We start from the raw sequence: 18,734 nt of genomic DNA on the forward strand, positions 1-18,734 counted from the left end.
GTGATAATCCAAGCAAACAGGGAGTCTCCTCCTGAAGCCCAGGAGCTGAACTTGAACTTCTTTGGAAAGGAAAGACTCAGAGAAGATACAGCAATGAAAAAATTACACAGTCTGCAAGTTCGATAGTTGGGGGCTGCATAGAACTCAGATCCTCTTGGTCCTAAAACACAGGCCCCTATCACTTGAGTTACAGGAGGAGCTCTAGTAGCTGCGAATAGAAAGGGCCCATGACAAAGTACCCTTGAGCAGTTCCAATTGTACACATACATACTGGTCTGTTTACTCGGGCACTTTTGTAGTGCCCAGAACCTTAGGGTCTCAAAATTGCTTTACTAACATCAATTGATCCCCATAATCCATCTGTGTCTGGTAGGATTTCTTATCCCCATTTTATAGATGGGGGAACATGCAGAGAGAGACTAACAGGCCTAAATTTTCTAAAGTGACTAGATGTGACTAGTGATTTTGGGTGCCTCCATTGTTAGGTGCCCAACTTGAGACATTTTAAAGGGGCCTGTTGATTGGGGGGCATGCTCAGCACTTTCTGCAAATCAGACTCTTTTAAGGTATATTAAAGTAGGCACCCAAAACCTAATGCACCCCAAATCACTTTTGAAAATTTAGGTCTCTGCTAGTCACCTCATGATGCACTATGAGTCAGTGGCAGAGTCAGAACGAGAATACAGAATTTCTGACTCCCAGTCTTGTGCTCTAACCACTAGGCAAGACTTCCTCCCTATGAATCACCTAAACCTCCAATTAAATGCAACAGCCACTTCACAGTAACACAGCACAAGTTGGAAGAGGAAGTGAATAATACTTGTGTATTCAGCTGAGGCTAAAGGGTAAATCTTAGGTAGACAGAATATGGTTACTCAAAGTGGAATTGGTCCCAGACAATGGCTTGACACCCTACTCTTACAAAAATGCTGTAGTCTTCCTAATAACCATAAGTGGTCAAAGACCTGAAGTTTACACCTAGAAGTTCACACCTTTCACCTCACATGTTGGGTGACTCAGAGGGAAAAGCACTATCTATCATCACCGCTTTCTGTAGCCCCTCAGCGTGCTTTTGAGATCCCCTATCCAATACCTACCCAAACCTGCTTAGGCTCAGAGATTGCATGACATCACATCGCAAAGTGTTGTGCCTTCACGCCTTATTACCATTAAAGTAAAGTAACGCCTTTGTTGTCATTAAAGGGGCACCTTAGCTCCAGAATTTAGCTTCAGCATTATTTCTATTACATTAGCGCTATCAGGAACCTAGCCCATTTCATTGGGCTAGGCACTGTACACACACACAGTAAAAAAAACCAAAGAGAACAATCTATCCACCCGCAGAAGGTTAATTTAAAAAGGGGTTTGCAAAACCTAATATGATAGGAGATGTTCTCACGGTTTCTGTCACTGTCAACTGTCGTGACTCAGAGGGAAGAGCGCCACCTACAGCACCAGCCCTCACAACGCCTTCTGTTTCTCTCAGACATGCCCCAGGCTGCTAATCCAGGCCAAAACCAGCCAGATCTGATGCCTTCACAGCCTGTGGCGTTACAGGGATGGAAAATGAGTGCCCATTTCCTGGACAAATGTGCATGAATCCTTACAAGGACTTACAAGCAGTTGCTATTTTATCCAATATAGAGTATGTGAGCGCAAAGCTACTGCAACGAAGTCGCTTACCTGCACACTTGAAGCTCTGGGCCGTGAGTCCTCTTTCCAAAGACAACGTGGTCAGAATGCTCAGAAAGCTGGTGGTCACAGACTGGCGCTTGCTCTGCCTAAAGACTTTCCCCAGAGGCTGATCTCTGGCTTTGTTTCTGAGAGTAACCTGCAGGTTTGGACCTAAACTTCTGGCTGCGTTGGCTGCAGATTTCAGGGCCTCCATCCACTCCTGTGCTCTCTGACGGGTCTCTGCACGCAGCCGGAGGACATCTTGAGGGAAAATGACCTGAAAGCAAGAGTCACAGTCATCCAGAATATCTGTCTGGACAGTCAGGCACACGTCAATGTTATAGCTCAGGAGAGGGTCTTCATCGAGACTCCCGGGCTGAAATGCCATGAGACAAGATCTGCTTAGTACAAAAGTAAATGCTTTCCAGTTATTCTGGACCGTCAACCTATAAAGAGTCCCTGACCTGAGAATGTTTTGGTACTCCTTTGTACTTTGGCTCAAAGCTGTACACTGGAAAAGCTCAGCAGGCTTCTTTTGTAAGCCATGAATCTGGGGAAGGTCCCTGTTGTTGTCCAGCTTCTGTGAGTCCTCTAGGTCTTCCTGCTGCCTCATGAACAATGGCACAGAGGAATGCCCCACCTCCCAAAGCTTCTTTCCCCAGTCCAAAGTCTCCCACGGCGACTCTGCCTTCAGCTGCAGCTGGGAGTTATCCGACAGAACGGCATCCACCATCTTTGTTTCAGTGCTGCCTGTGACAGTGACACTTTGGAAATGTGAAAGCGGATACATGGTAGGAAAATTCTGGTTGCCACTACTGTCAAGGTAATACAGGTACAGTTTGTATGGAGTGAGCTCTGCATAACAGGGCTGCCAGCAGCTGTCATGGTCCTTTCTAATTTCTAGGTATCCCTTCTTCAGAATATTTGGGAATGTCAGCTTGTGTTCTGGAAGAAACCAAACAAGACAATTACTTATTTCCCAACAATTCACTCTATAGTCATTCTGGCTCACAGCAATTGCCCAGTATTCCTGGGCACACCAAATGAAGTATTATGATATTTCTAAGGGGAACTGGTATGACTGGGACAGTCTTGGCCCAAATAAAATATTTTCGGCAGGGACATATGATGCAGGAGAAGCAAAGCTTGACACATCCATGCAGCCAACTGCAGATTAGGATTGAGATGAAATGATAAACATATTAATACCCAGCTTTCCTGCAGCTCTTTTCAGTTGTGGATCTCAAAGTGCTTTACCAAGGAGCGTCAGTATCATTCCACCACATTTTACAGATGAGAACTGGAGGCACAGAAAAGGTGAGGTGACTTTCCCAACGTCACCCAGCAGGTCAGTGGCAGAGCTGGGAATAAAGCCCACGTCTCCTGAGCCCCGGTCAAGTGCCCTATCCACTAGGCCACATTGCCTCCCATGGTATAGCAAAAATGGAAACCCTAAAATGCTAAATCATATTAAAAAAAGTGGCCAGGCTCAGCTGTATAATATTTTCTAGAGGTTCTTTCTAAAGTGGCTCTATCTATGAACATGCCATACATCCTACCATCTAGAACAGGGATCGGCAACCTTTGGCACATGGCCCCTCAGGGAAATCCGCTGGCGGGCCGGGACGGTTTGTTTACCTGCAGTGTCCGCAGGTTCAGCCGATCGCAGCTCCCACTGGCTGTGGTTCGCTGCTTCAGGTCAATGGGGGCTGTGGGAAGTGGTGGCCAGCACATCCCTTGGCCCACGCCATTTTCTGCAGCCCCTATTGGCCTGGAGAGGCGAACCGCAGCCAGTGGGAGCTGCAATTGGCCGAACCTGCGGATGTTGCAGATAAACAAACCGGCCTGGCCTGCCAGCGGATTTCCCTGATGGGCCTTGTGCCAAAGGTTGCAGATCCTTGATCTAGAACCTCCCACGCAGTTCAAGTATTGAGAAACACACTACTTTCTCTATGCTTCTTTCCCAGTGGACTGTGGGAGAACTTGTCTATCCTTTGGAGTGCAGCAGGGGGAATTGTGGGAAGACACTGAAGAGTTATGAGCACTCAAGTGGCTTAGCCTGTATCCGCACTGCACAGTGGGTGGGGTGGGTTACCAGCCCGAGTGTAAGCAGAACCCAGACTCTATCCTATAGTCCCACCTGGGCCAGCTAACTTGGGTTGAAAGCACCAGACAGCACAGGTCAGAGGGTTGTGTGCGTGGATACAAGGAACGTTAAGGGGAACACCAGAGTAAGAGCGCAAATTAATGCTGCAGGGAAGACATACTCAAGGGTTTGGACTAAGAAAAGTGGTCAAATTAAGGTCAGACTTAGGTTCTGTCTACATTAGAAATGCTGAGCTGATGTAGTGGACATGCTTACTACAGCAACAGAAGAATCCCTTCTGTTGCCATAGTAAATCCACCTCTGAGAGGCAGTAGCTAGGTTGACAGAAGAATTCCTAGCGGTGTCTACACTGGGGATTAGGTTGGCCTAAACTACATCACCCGGGCCACTATATTTTTCATTTCGCTAAGCTATGCAGTTAGGTTGACCGAACTTTGTAACATAGACCAGGATTTCACTAATACTTGACCTTTTCCCTAGTGTAGTCACAGAAACCTGGGCTAAACTGAACCAGCAACAACAACAAAATCGAGCTCAGGGGGCTACCCTACCTTTACACCAGGAAAAAGGTCACGTTTAGGTTGGGCTTAGCTATCATGTCCTAAATCGACCACTCTCCTGACAAACACTAAGGACAAAACTGTGTTTAACATCATGTTAGTTAACATGTTTTTAACATGATAAATTTTCCCAGTGTAGACAGACTTTCTGTGCAGCTGTTTTCAACTATTTCACTGATTTAAGCATTATCCTGTCTGATATGGATGTAAACACACAAATTTAAGTACTCCCTGCAAATGGACAACCTACTACAGAGTATTTCGGCTAAAAGGGAAAACCATAGATCTAAATTGTAAAATTGCAGAGAAAAATTAAACTCAGACCCCAAATGCAAAGGGGGGGGGAGGGGGGTGGTGGAGAAACCAATTCTGTTTGCCTTACATCTCTGGCCTTGACATTCATTAGTATTTCTGTGCTAACTCAAAAGCCATTAATTTCTTTGAAACCCACACTAATCCCTTTGTAGTGCAGATAATGGGTACACATTCTACAGTCATCTTCCTTCTCGGTTAATCCAATAAAAGAGGTGGTCCTGCTGCAGACCCAACAGCAATCTCACTCACTCTCTCTGCTTCCAAAGTACAGACGACAGTTCAAGCTTCTTCCATAATAAGACAAACTCATAACCACACCCTACCCCCAGGCCTCGTTCAGCTACCCAGAAATGTGCTTGTCTTTTGGTGAGTGACAGAAAGGCTCTCTCTCTTTCGCTAGGCATTCCCTCTCCCCTTCCTTCAAGCTTCTATGAATTGGCTTCACCCGCTTCCACTTTAACTGGGACAAAAACATCAGCCATCTTGATTAAAATTCAAATTCATACTGTTCGGGTCAGGGCAATGGATGCTGGATAGATGGGCTGTATTAGAAGGTGCCCCTCCCTTCACCCTCCTCTGCTCCTTCATCTCCTTGATGCATAATAAGCCAGATAATACCCAGCCACTGAGTGCTGCCATCTTTCTGTTCACCACATAAATAGAAACAGCATTTCTCTTCTTCCTCCTCCCGCCCCAAAACCAGGGAAATTAAATTGAGGCACAGTAAAAAGGGAGATAATCACAGTAAATAACCCACATCTGGGTTCATGCTTTTTTGAACTGTAATTTCTTGAAAAATAAGAGGAAAACAAACAGACAGCAGCTGGGAGCAGCCGAGAATTCTCTCTGCAGATTACCTCCTCTCTCTGGGTAGTTTGTTTGGATTACATCTCATTAAAATTTCTTGCACCGAGTGTCCACCTGATATGGTGGCTCACCACCTCAAATCATCTCTGATTTCCACAAGCATTGGAAGAGGGGAGATCAGAAATGGTTTAAGCAAAGCTGGGATATTTTTTCTCATTGCCAAGCAGATTGTATTTGTGTTTCTGTTTGTAGGCAGGCAGCCTGCCCCTTCACACGCCAAAGTGAATGCTACTATTAAAAGACAAACAAATGTGTTTTCTCACATCCGCGTTATTTGAATATATTTTAGATTAAGAAGTGCTGTCCAGAGACAGAGAAGACAGCTCCTGCATTCCGTTCCCAGACTGGCCCCTGACTGTCTGCATGACCTTGGACAACGCATTTAAACTCTTTGTGCTTCAGTCTACTTATCCGTAAAAGGTGTACAGTGCCTACTTTATTGGTGTGCCATGAAGTTTAATTCATTAATGTTTCAAGGAAAATCCTTGGCCAAAAGGCTATGCTTTAAACCCCCGATCCTACACTACTGAACTCAGTGGAAGCTTTGACAATGATTTCTATGGCTGCAAGATCAGGTGTCCACAGCTTTCACTATTTTTTAGTCTTTAGCTTCAAGGAAGGCAAAACCGACTTTGAGAATGGTGAATTAGGCTACCTCTAATTCTAGGTTTGTCCATTCTTGGGGGAGTTGGTTTAATCACATTTTCAGTCATGGTAAATGTGCATAACGTATTCGAAACAACTGCACCTTGTTCCTAGGGGCAATTGAAATATGCAATCATACCCAACTCCTCCAATAAAAAGAAGCGAAGATTTTCAGAAACAGATCAAACTTGAAGAAAGCGGAGGGGTCTATTTCAGGAGTGGGTGAGGTTCTGTGGCCTACACTGTGCAGGAGATCAGACTAAATGATCACGATGGTCCCTTCTGACTTTAAAGTCCATGAGTCTATGAGCACACACGCCTGTTTTTTAAAGTACAGCTTTATTCATGCTGTCTGTTGTTACACACCCGTTAATATCGAAGGACCAGGTTCCTTAAACCACTTCTACAAATCAGGTGTGTGCTCATTTCCAATAAAATGTCCACATGGCAGCTATTCTAGCATATGATTCAATATAAAGATGCAGAGTGAAATGAACTGTCTAGCCAATCAGAGAGATTTAAAAATAATTATTTTCTCCCTGTTTTTCTACGTGCAGCGACAGGGAATTTTTCTGAATCAGGGGCCGGACTTTGCTCTCAGTTACACTGGTATAAACCAGGAGTAAATCCCCTGAAGTCAATAGGCCTTATACTCCATTGACCTACACCTTATCTAGTGATTTATGCCAGTGGATAGCTTCCAGGTCAGAACAATAGCATTTTGCACAGGTGGCAGTCACTGTGTAATAGCGACTCAGGCCCACTTAATTCTCAAGTGACAGAGAGATGTATGGGAGACCAGCATCAGGACCCCCATTCATAGGTATGGAAAAGGCAGAAGGTGCACACACTACAAAAATGGTTACCTATTAGTGGCTATTAGATACATGAAATGTACGTCCCACGCTTCTAAAGGAAATGGGAATACCGAATGAAAAAGCATTAGCCAGCTTTTGTATAAACTCCCTGACTCAGCTTCAAAGGGAAGGAAGAAAGGGATGAATGTGACTAACAAAGCTATTTAAAACAGGTTCAGTTCACATCAGGATAGTTACCTTGGCATCGGCCATAGGGGAAAAGTCTTAGAAACCAAGCTGGAAATGCTATGTAAAATCATAACTTTATTATAAGCAGCTAGCACGGCCCCAAGAGTTCAAAATTCCGTCTCAGTAACTCAGTGAAGTTCCATAACTCCGGAGCACAAAGTCCCATAGTGATAAACTATTTTCCCCACCACACTTGCAGCCAATAATTCAGTCTGAAGAGGCCCAGTTAAGCTTCGCATCCAAGCTCGTCAGTGTTATTCCATAACCCTTCTGCCCTGGCGGCTTGTCTTCCGTGTCTGTGCCCCTCTCACTCTCTCTTACTGGATTCTCCATCCCCATTCACCTTCCAGAGCCTCCCACGTACACAAGACGGCAGAGCAGGTCATGCTACCCATCTCTGTAATATAGCTACCTCACCTACCCATTCCCCAGGGTTGCCAATGTAGCCCCACCCTCAGCATCACCACTGAACTTGCCTTGCCTCACGTCTCCTACCCCAACGGTGTCCAATCCGAGGGAGCGGTCAAGATCTGGTGAGAAGCATCTCCCATGCGAGTGGACGAAGGGAGGGATTTAGAGAAATAGTGTGGTCTGGTGGATAGGGCACTGGACTGGCAGCCTATTTCCTGGGTATGACATTGACCTTCTGTGTGATCTTGGGCATGTCACGTCACCATGCTGTGCCTCAGTTTCCCCTTATGTCTTTTGTCTGTATTGTCTATTTAGAGTGTAACCCCATCAGGGCATATCTCTTACTACGTGTGTGTGCAGTGCCTAGCCACAATGGGGCCTTGAACTCACTTGGGTCCGCTAGGTGCTATTTAAAAATTAAATAATTTATTCCAGGTCTGCCTTCCAATATTCGGACTCCCTCCGCCATCCTCCCCAGTGCTTTTACCGCATCCACGTCTTAACCGTGGGAATAAGGTAGCCCCAGGTGACAGCCACTCTGAAATTAACTTGATTTATCAGGGATCATTTCTAACTCATACAAGGCTTTCCATGCCTTCCTCTTTCAGGAGCAAACATGATGTCTCTGCAGATTTCCCAGCTCGCAGGATCAGAACCTTAAATAGAACCCAGGTCTTCCACCTGGCAATGCAAAGCAATATTGCTCTGCCACCAGGATGACAGCAACTGGATTATTTTGAGAGCTTTACTGCCGTAGAATCCCAGAAATACAAAAAGGCACCACATACAAGAGTTTTTAAATCATGTAACCATTTTACACTGAAGACTGATACATGAAGTGTTGCATCAAAGAAGCAGGCAAACAGACTCAATCTGGTAGGCTATTTCTGTCACTAAACTCTAGTCCCATTGACTTCAAAGTCAATTTACACCAGTGAGGGTCTGGCCCTATTACCCTACTTTGGTTGTATATGCTATTTGTAAGCACATACCCCAAGTCATTAGTTGTTCAGTTGATCTTCACTGCAATCATTCTTTGTACTGATTTCTCTTCCTTCTCCAGTTTTGTATCACCAGCAATTATCAATAATCTCTACACCACATTCCCTCCATCCAAGTCATTGGCACATCGGGTAAAGTGTGGACAAGAAGCAACCTTAGTCACCCAGCTCCTTCACCAGGAGGTATCTCATACAGACGCACTTGCTGTTGTCAATCTCCAAGCCAATTCTTTATCCCCACAAAGAAGCTCATGGCTACAAATTTAATTGTGATTATTTTGGGATCTCGGTCAGACAAGGCTGTAATGGCTCATCCCTCCCATCTACACTGAGGTGTACCAGATCCAAGTTTGTGTTCTGCAGTGCTAGATGCACGGTGCAAAATACTGTACCTAATGTCCCCTCACGCCTGGTGCAGCCGCTACATAGATGGCTTCCGTGTCACAAGCTCTGAGGCAAGCGCTTCAGGGATAGATTTTCAAAGACACACAAGACAATTAGGAACCTAAAATCTGCCTGGTAGGTGCTCCAAGCGCTAGGCCCTGTGGGCTCTACTCTCGGATTGGTCACAATAAGCACTTCACCAGTCATCTTTAACATCTCGCTCCTCTCAGGGTCCCCACACACCTGCATCTCACCACCAGCCTTTCAACTACCACATCTTCCCCGCCTGGCAGCGTTCCTATAGGATGCTCCAATAGTTAGAACACTAGCTTCAGCCTTTGAGACCCAGATTTGATTCCCTGCTCTGCCACAAGCTTCCTCTATGACCCCCAGGCAATTCATTTAACCTCTCCATGCCTTAGTTTCCCCTCTGTACAGTGGGGATAATAGCACTGCCCTACCTCACAGAGATGTTGTGAGGATAAATACATTAAAGGTTTGAAGCGCTTTGAGATCTGCTGATGATTATTATAATAGGTATCATTATTACACCCTCTCTGAGAAGGAAGAAAAGAGCAGCAGCAGATTCATAGCACAGCCCTCTGCTGATTATTACTGCTCAGTCCATTCAGGATGATAACAACCAAGCTAGAAAGAAAACGGTGATGGTATTTTCAGTGAAAAATTTCAAAAGAAATGAAGAATGGTCCCTTTTTTTCCCCAAAAAATTTTCCAGGTTTTTTATGAAAAACCAAAAGCTGAATTTTTTAGGGCTTTCAGTTAAAAAAATCATTTTTTTGCAGAAAATGTTTGTTTAGGAAAAAAGCCCACTTTTGCTCAAGGAAAATGTTCAAAGCAGCTCTAATCAACCCTTTTCAGGGGAGCTGTAATGAGACACAGAGACTTTCCCTCCTAAGAGCCTGATCTGGCCAACACTTATGCACTTAACTTGGGGAGTCACATGGAGGGGGGGAGGGATAGCTCAGTGGTTTGAGCACTGGCCTGCTAAACTCAGGGTTGTGAGTTCAATCCTTGAGGGGGCCATTTAGGGATCAGGCCAAAAATTGGGGATTGGTCCTGCTTTGAGCAGGGGGTTGGACTAGATGACCTCCTGAGGTCCCTTCCAACCCTGATATTCTATGATTCTATGATCTTAATGACACTACTCACAGGCATAAAGTTACTCATGTGTCTCTTTCTGCAGGACTGGGGCTTAGTCACTGGTTCAAACATGGCCAAAAGTTGTTTGCCAGCTGAGGACCCTTGTGAAATGCATTGCTGATCTCATTCCATTTCCTAGCAAACAAAATGTCCACACCACAGTGGTGATCCTGGAGAAAGCGACGGATAAACAGGTCTTTACCCTCCTAAATGACTCCCTCAAGCCGACATGAAATTCCTAAACAGCATTGCTGGGGCAGCATGAGGACATCCGCACTGCTATTGGCTTATGCTGTACCTGCGTCTATGAATGACAACTCCAGGCCCCGGCGCGGTTATGCTGCCATCTTTCACAAACCATACATTCCCTTAAAGAAAAACCTGCTCAGTTTCTCCTCACCAGCTACTGTATAAATAAACACTCTGCTCAGAAGAGTCTCCCTGCTCCTAGGCACTGAGAATTATAAAAGTTTCTGTAAGAGTGTCTGGAAAAGGAAGAGCCAGGGCTTCTCTGGCCAATATGAGGCAAAGGGCCATTCGTGTTCAGGAACAGAAGAACGGGAGGGAGAGCAACGCTCACATGTTTACAGACAACTCAAAAGTAAGTCGACTGCAAATGATCCCAACAAAGGAAACCTGCAAGCCCAAACTTCGTTGTTCATTAACGGAGGTTTATGTATGGCTCAAAAAAAAAAGAAAAACAAACCCAACCCAGTTCAGAGTGTACTATATAGCCACAAAGGAGAGCTCAGCTTTCTATCATTCTACTCTTGCAACAGTATATAGATGTCATAAGCCCAGAAGACAAGATTCCCTCTTTAGAGGTGCGGGGCCCGAAGTCCTTACTCAGGCAGAACTCCCAGGAAGTTAGAGAAGACAATGTTTCCCTGCCTAAACTGACTGCAATGCAAGCTTCAAACCAGCAGAAATGGTGAAAAAAATATACATTCTGTAAGTTTCCAGCTTTATGGGCCACTATTTATTAGTTGCACAGATGAGGATTTTTAAAAAATACATGGGGTGAAATCCTGGCCTCACTGAAATCAATGAGAGGTTTGCCATTGATTTTTCCGGAGTCAGGATTTCACCTTGGCAGTCAGGAGAACCGTGGTCATTTCCCTGGCTCCACTACTGACCTGTTGGGTGACCTTGGGTGAGTCACTTCATCTCTGTGTGCTTGTGTCTCTTTCACCTTTTTTCTCTTTTGTCGATTGAGACCTCAGTCCTGCCAACATTTACACCTATGCTTAACTTACTCCCATGAGTAGTCCCAGAACCAATGGAACTAATTAAGCACAGGTGTAAATGAGTGTAGCATAGGAGCATTAGACTGCACCCTCTTTGGTGCAGGGATTGCAGAGCCATTGGCCATTATCTTTGAAAACTCGTGGCGAACGGGGGAAGTCCCAGATAACTGGAAAAAGGCTAATGTAGTGCCAATCTTTTAAAAAGAGAAGGAGGATGATCCTGGGAACTACAGGCCTGTCAGCCTCACCTCAGTCCCCGGAAAAATCATGGAGCAGGTCCTCAAGGAATCAATCCTGAAGCACTTACGTGAGAGGAAAGTGATCAGGAACAGTCAGCATGGATTCACCAAGGGAAGGTCATGTCTGACTAATCTAATCGCCTTCTATGATGAGATTACTGGTTCTGTGGATGAAGGGATAGCAGTGGATGTATTGTTTCTTGACTTTAGCAAAGCTTTTGACACGGTCTCCCACAGTATTCTTGTCAGCAAGTTAAAGAAGTACGGGCTGGATGAATGCACTATAAGGTGGGTAGAAAGTTGGCTAGATTGTCGGGCTCAACGGGTAGTGATCGATGGCTCCATGTCTAGTTGGCAGCCGGTGTCAAGTGGAGTGCCCCAGGGGTCGGTCCTGGGGCCAGTTTTGTTCAATATCTTCATAAATGATCTGGAGGATGGGTATGGATTGCATTCTCAGCAAATCTGCGGATGATACTAAACTGGGAGGAGTGGTAGATACGCTGGAGGGCAGGGATAGGATACAGAGGGACCTAGACAAATTGGAGGATTGGGCCAAAAGAAATCTGATGAGGTTCAATAAGGATAAGTGCAGGGTCCTGCACTTAGGATGGAAGAACCCAATGCACAGCTACAGACTAGGGACCGAATGGCTAGGCAGCAGTTCTACGGAAAAGGAACTAGGGGTGACAGTGGACGAGAAGCTGGATATGAGTCAGCAGTGTGCCCTTGTTGCCAAGAAGGCCAATGGCATTTTGGGATGTATAAGTAGGGGCATAGCGAGCAGATCGAGGGACGTGATCGTTCCCCTCTATTCAACATTGGTGAGGCCTCATCTGGAGTACTGTGTCCAGTTTTGGGCCCCACACTATAAGAAGGATGTGGATAAATTGGAGAGAGTCCAGCGAAGGGCAACAAAAATGATTAGGGGTCTGGAATATATGACTTATGAGGAGACGCTGAGGGAACTGGGATTGTTTAGTCTGCAGAAGAGAAGAATGAGGGGGGATTTGATAGCTGCTTTCAAACTACCTGAGAGGTGGATCCAGAGAGGATGGTTCTAGACTATTCTCAGTGGTAGAAGAGGACAGGACAAGGAGTAATGGTCTCAAGTTGCAGTGGGGGAGGTTTAGGTTGGATATTAGGAAAAACTTCTTCACTAGGAGGGTGGTGAAACACTGGAATGCATTACCTAGGGACGTGGTAAAATCTCCTTCCTTAGAAGTTTTTAAGGTCAGGCTTGACAAAGCCCTGGCTGGGATGGTTTAGTTGGGGATTGGTCCTGCTTTGAGCAGGGGGTTGGACTAGAAGACCTCCTGAGGTCCCTTCTAACCCTGATATTCTATGATTCTATGATTGTTTCTCATTATGTGTTAGTACACCACCTAACACAACAAAGCCTCACCACTTTTAATTGGGGCCTTTAAGCCCTAGAGTAATACAAACGAGAAGAATAATGGATGAGAAGCATTAGAGCATGTACACTGCTCAAGAGGTGACTATGTTTGAAGAAAAAAAAAATCCATGTGAACAACAAATATACCTGATCACATATTGTACTTAATAGTCTAAGTGATCCTTCTTTGGGTGCTATGGATACTTTCCCTTTGGTTGGACAGGCTGCCTCCCTAAAAAAACAAATAACTGTCCTGAACTTAAACTTCCCTCTTCACTAGTTCCACTAACCACTCAACACTGAACTCTTAACAGAAACTGGGAAGAAAAAAAAAAAGCAGTATTTGTTTCTAATGCGTAAGCAGTTTTGCTGGCAGGCACAAGGGGATACCACTCCCATAAGATGCATTTTTCAAATCCTTTCCTTCCATGATGCTTGGAAAGGATCCAGTTCCACTTGTCTATGTCGTAAAAAAAAACAAGTAGCGGGAACAGATAAGCATATAGTACTAAATACTCTAGGTAGGTAATGACTCATGAAACAAACTGGCCAGTCTTAGAAGGACTAAGAGAGCCTGCAAGCTACACGGGAGATTCCTTTCCAGGAAGCAGGTCCAGTGAGGACTGAAAAGAAACAGCTGAGTTTTAAGGGTTCTAGAAAGGGCTATCTCACTATGGGTGAGATAACAGACTTTTCCTTCTCTCTCATTATTCATATGACTCCCCCCATTACTAGAACAGCTGCTACGTATGCTTAACATGAATCATGGGGTCATTTTTAATACATATTTAGGGACTTCCATGAGAAATATTTACCTGTCATGGGTACACATGGTTGTGCCACCCACTTCTTGTCTTTTTTCACAGTAGCTGCCAGTTCTTTATAAGGTGCTCAGGACCAAAGAAAGGCCTCTATTAACTCAGAAGGCAGAAATATAAAGGCTACTGACCTCTTAACAGCCATAAATTGGTTGAGCGGAAAGGGGGAAAATATTCAGACAAGTTTAGCCTGTTTTCAGAGCATAAAAGAAGGTTTTTTTTCCTATGGAAAAAACACTACAGATCTGGAGACATCTTTTGGGGAAAGACTCTTAAACTTACCCTTCCAACCTTCCCAAAATGCACCTAACTCCTACATAAACAGCAGTCTTCTAAGGGTGGGGCTGGTGTACAGGAAATAACCATCCCAGGGATTTTGGAGAGATGTAGTTTTGCCGTTCTTGTTAATATATTTCTCTTTCCCCTGCCCTGCTCAGTTTTCCTGTTGTGGAACTTGTCAGTAAGTATAATCTTCTGCACAAAGTAATTTTTAAGAGACTAAGGCATTTGACTATTTCAGTGTGTTTAGATTTCTCAGGCGACTTGTTTCAGGCACCTGCGGAGAATTCTGGGAAAGGATGGGCTATAAAAGGTAGCCCCAGTGCATTGGCTGCCAATTTTGAGAGAGGAATGAGTAAGCCTGTTATAGTAGGGAGTAGGCTGTTAGCTGGTATCACTTATATGGAGTCTGTTAATTTCTAATGAAATTAAAGTTACACTCAGTCAGTGGGAGTCAAATTTACTGAGATAAGGGAGTGTGGAGCAAGCCCTTCCTACTCTGGTAATGGAAGATCTCTGCTTAGGGTGACCATATGTCTCCTTTTGGCCGGGACAGTCCCTTCTTTAAGCCCTGTCCCGGCTGTCCAACTTTCTTTTCAAAAGAAGGCATTTGTTTCATTTGCTCTTGCTGACTTGATCAGTTGGCAAGAGCAAATGGGATAAATACCCACTTTTGTAAAAAAAAAAAAAAAAAAGTGGGGTGTGGTATGGAGGAATGTGTGTGTGTGGGGGGGTGGTGAGTGGAGATGCCAGTCCCCTGAGGGGGGGTGGAGCACAGATGCGGGGCAGCAGGGTTCCAGGGACAAGCAATAACCTCTTGAGGGGGTCCCCGCAGGGTTCCAGTGACTGGCAACAGCCTCACAGGGTGGGGCGAGGGCGCAGCTCCTCAGGCAAGTGGCTGGGGGTATCCAGTTTTCTCTCTGGGAAATACGGTCAACCTATCTCTGCTGTTGTACCTTTTGCACTCTTTGCCCTGTTGACAGGAGCCTTGCTCAGCTTTAGGCATAGAGAAGTAGACATAGGCTGCGGGGGGGGGTCCTTATTCTGCCTGGGTGGGAAACAGGTGAACTGGGCGGGAGGCAGGGCAGGGAACTCCAGGTTTCAAGAGAGGCAAAGGGGGTGGTAAGAACACACAGCAGTGGGGGTAAGGAGCGAAAATGCAGAGCTGAAATGCAGAGTTGCCTGCCTCTCTTGGCAGTCATAGGAAGAGGGAGGTCCCTCAGTTACGTAGATGTGGGCAAATAAAGGACAAAGAAAAAGCAGCCCCTGCTACAAACCCATCTTTGGCATCAGCCTTGGCTGGTAGGCATCTGCTAGACCTTCTGATTGCTATATGGAGCTCTCTGGATTCCCCCCCTTGGGCTACCTTTGTACTGCACGGTCACAGGTCAGTGGCCGCTCTCTAATAATGCTTTACAGCTTCAAAGCACGGTACAAACCTTCACCAAGAAAGGCGAGCTCTCTTCCCCATGTGCCGTACTTACCACAGTGACCACTGAGGCAAAGCAGATATCGTACTTTTGTGACCACGCTCTATTTCTTTGACTTCACGTCTGCTAAGGCCTGCTCTAAACACAGGATTTGCACTGGTGTATTTTGGAGAGGGTGTGATTTCTACCAAGATAGTTATACTGGCACAACCCCCAGGATGGATGCAGTGATATTGGAATAAAAGTGCCTTATATACTGGTATAGCTTAATCTATTTCCCTTATGGGGATAAGATAGACTGTTATAAGGTCACTTAAGTCGGTATAACCGTGTCTGTGCTAGGCAGGGATGTACCACATAAGTACAGTGGTATAATTAAAGCAGCACAACTTTTGTTGTAAACAAGCCCTTGGTGACCACATGTGCCAGTTGACCAGGCGCCCGGTGGCTTTTTTTCAGTCAGAGCCAATCGTGCGGCAGTCAGAGTTTGTTCTGTTTTCAGTGGATTGTGGGAAATTCTCTGCAAGCCTGTCTGACCTGCTGTGGATGTGCTTCTGCATGCAGCAGCATCCCCCCAGGACGTCTAGATGGCTGGTCTCTCCATTGTCTGTTAGCCCTGGGCAGAAGGGACACCTGCTCCTGAAGGGGAACAGCTGGAACAGGAGCCATTTAGGAAAAAGGAAGGAACAGCAAGTCTTGCTTATACAAGCAGAGAGGGTCCCTGGACCTAACTCAAGCCTGTTGCAGGAAGTGAAGGAGAGAGATTAGAGTGAGAGCCGCTTTTACAGTAAACAAATCCCTGCACTCTGATGTAATGCTGCCCTACGGTCCCTGTTCCAAATTGTGTTAGATTTTCTTACAGTGTAAAAAAGAACTCCAAAAGCAACTAGCTTTTTGGATCACTCTCTTCTGCCCGCCTAAATTCCACCTGCAGTTTCAATACTCTTCTCGGCGTCCTTTCCTAAACAGTCGTGGAGTGCTGTTGTGTAACATGGCATGCTTTACCCCATGGGTGGTCGCACCTCCCTGTGGCTGGAGTGATTCCTCTTATGGCTTTATATCCTTAAACCCCGATCTGACATTGAGCTCTGGGTGAGGACAGGGATGTGCCTCACAAAGCAGTCGGTGGTTTGCAGTGGATTGGGATCCTTCGGCGCTTCCAGAGGACAGTGGCAGTGTAAATATACGATGGTACAAATCTGAAACTATAAAAGGAGGCAAACAAAAAGCTCAACCCCTTCCCTCAGGTAATATGTTTATAGTATACAATAAAACTAGGAGAGTCATGCAGCTTGTACAGGCTAAGATCATGGCACATCCTTGCATCCCATCGTTCCCCCCCACAAGCTCTCTGGGTACCCCCCATACCCTTCTATTTCAGGGACTCCCTGCAACTCGTCCCATCTCCACTTGGCAGGGGTTCTGGCTGCCCCCATTCCTCCCAGGCCCCATTGTAGGATCCTCCAATATACCTCCAGCACGGGCTGTGAATCCTCATTACCTTCTTCCTCCCATTTTCCCCCTTTCCCTCTATGCCAGCTGGTCTGCCTGTCCCCCATTCCCACTTACCAACCATGTTAGGAGCTCTGTGTGCCCCCTTTCCTTCTTCCCCCATAACAGGGCCCCCATCTCCCCCCCACTGCCAGGGCTGTATTTGCTCCACGCCACATTCCCTGTATTCTCACCCCCTTTCCTCCACTCATTATTCCTCTTTCTGTCTGGGAGATAAGTCATTCAGGCTGTCAACGTGTTAATTAAACTCTGTTGGGAGGATGGACAGAGATGGGATAGAAGTATTGCTATGCCACAAGGCATTGATGGGTGCCATGGACCAACTGTGGGGGTGCTAAAGAACGGGCACAGGCATCATATGTCTCCCACTTTCTGCCTTTTGGTTTGATTTTTCCCAAAATCAACAGGGCACTGGCCACTGATGCCTCAAATGTTCCCAGAAATGTTGGAATTGAATGGATGCGGTGTTCAAAAGTTATCACGCTACAGAACGAGAAATGCCACCAACCTGAGTGTAAAGTTCTCAGAAACTTGGCCAACAATACCAAACACCCATGCTGTAATTCACACACACACACACACACACACACAAAAAGAGGTGAGATCCACAATCTATAATCCCGTCAAGATACATGTCTTCCTCTATAGGGGCCACAAAGCCTGGCCTTTCCATGGGCACACAGGACCCTTCCCCATTCTGGGTTAGCCCATGTAACGACCAGACAGAGTTACCATCCCTGCACTCAAGGGAGCATAGAGACAGCGCTGTCCATACTCTCCCATGGGTGCACTGCTCAGTATGGACTGGGAGGAGGTGGGGCGGAACAGGAGCACAGGGAAGAAGGATGTACCCTGAAGGGATGGAGCAGGGGGCATGTTCCCCTTGTGAGCTGAGAGGCTGCAGGAGGCAGAACCCCGGGGGTCCCCTTGCAGGAGTACAATGTACAGGGCAGATTTTCTAAAAAGGCTCAGCTCCCATTCAGACACTACGTTTTGATGGTTAAGAAGGAGCCAACCTCTTTGGCAAATCTGGACTTAAAGGCATGCTTTAACCCGGGGCGGGCAAAGGGCCACATCGGGGTTCCAAAACCATATGGAGGGCCGGGTAGGGAAGGCTGTGCCTCCCCAAACAGCCTGGCCCCCACCCTCTCCCACTTCCCGCCTCCTGACTGCCCCCCTCAGAATCCCCAACCTCCCCTGCTCCTTGTCCCCTGACTGCTCCCTCCCGGGACTCCCCGTCCCTAACCGCCCCCTGGGACCCTACCCCCTATCCAACCGGCCCTGTTCCCTGTCCCCTGACTGCCCCGCCCCCTGACAGGCCCCCTGTCCTACTCCCACGCCCTATCCAACCCCCTCCCCCGCTCCCTATCCCCTGACTGCCCCCAGGACCCTAGGCCCATATCCAGCCCCTTACCATGCCGCTCAGAGCAGCAGGACTGGCAGCTGCGCCGCCCGGCCGGAGCCCGCTACGCCACCGCGCTGCCAGGCAGGAGCTCGCAGCCCACCGCCCAGAGCGCTGGCGACGCAGTGTGCTGGGGCTGCGGGGGCCAGAGGACAGCAGGGGAGGGGCCAGGGGCTAGCTTCCCCAGCCGGGAGCTCAAGGGCCGGGCAGGACAGTCCTGCGGGCCGTAGTTTGCCCACCTCT

General features: G+C 46.7%; 1 protein-coding gene across 3 annotated transcripts in view; it reads right to left on the reverse strand.

The window, feature by feature from the left end:
* The window catches only part of PLEKHM3 (pleckstrin homology domain containing M3), a 152,889-nt gene that overhangs the window by 117,260 nt on the left and 16,895 nt on the right, over nucleotides 1–18,734 (reverse strand). For all 3 annotated transcript variants that reach the window (XR_013347492.1, XM_077829984.1, XM_077829985.1), the window contains one exon: nucleotides 1,684–2,619. Coding sequence is in view for 2 of the 3 variants with exons in the window: in XM_077829984.1 (XP_077686110.1) it covers nucleotides 1,684–2,619 (936 nt within the window). In the remaining variant the exon portion in view is untranslated. The remainder of the gene's footprint in view (nucleotides 1–1,683; nucleotides 2,620–18,734) is intronic.

The sequence above is a fragment of the Eretmochelys imbricata genome, chromosome 11 (assembly GCF_965152235.1).
Source record: "Eretmochelys imbricata isolate rEreImb1 chromosome 11, rEreImb1.hap1, whole genome shotgun sequence".
Taxonomy (NCBI): domain Eukaryota; kingdom Metazoa; phylum Chordata; order Testudines; family Cheloniidae; genus Eretmochelys; species Eretmochelys imbricata.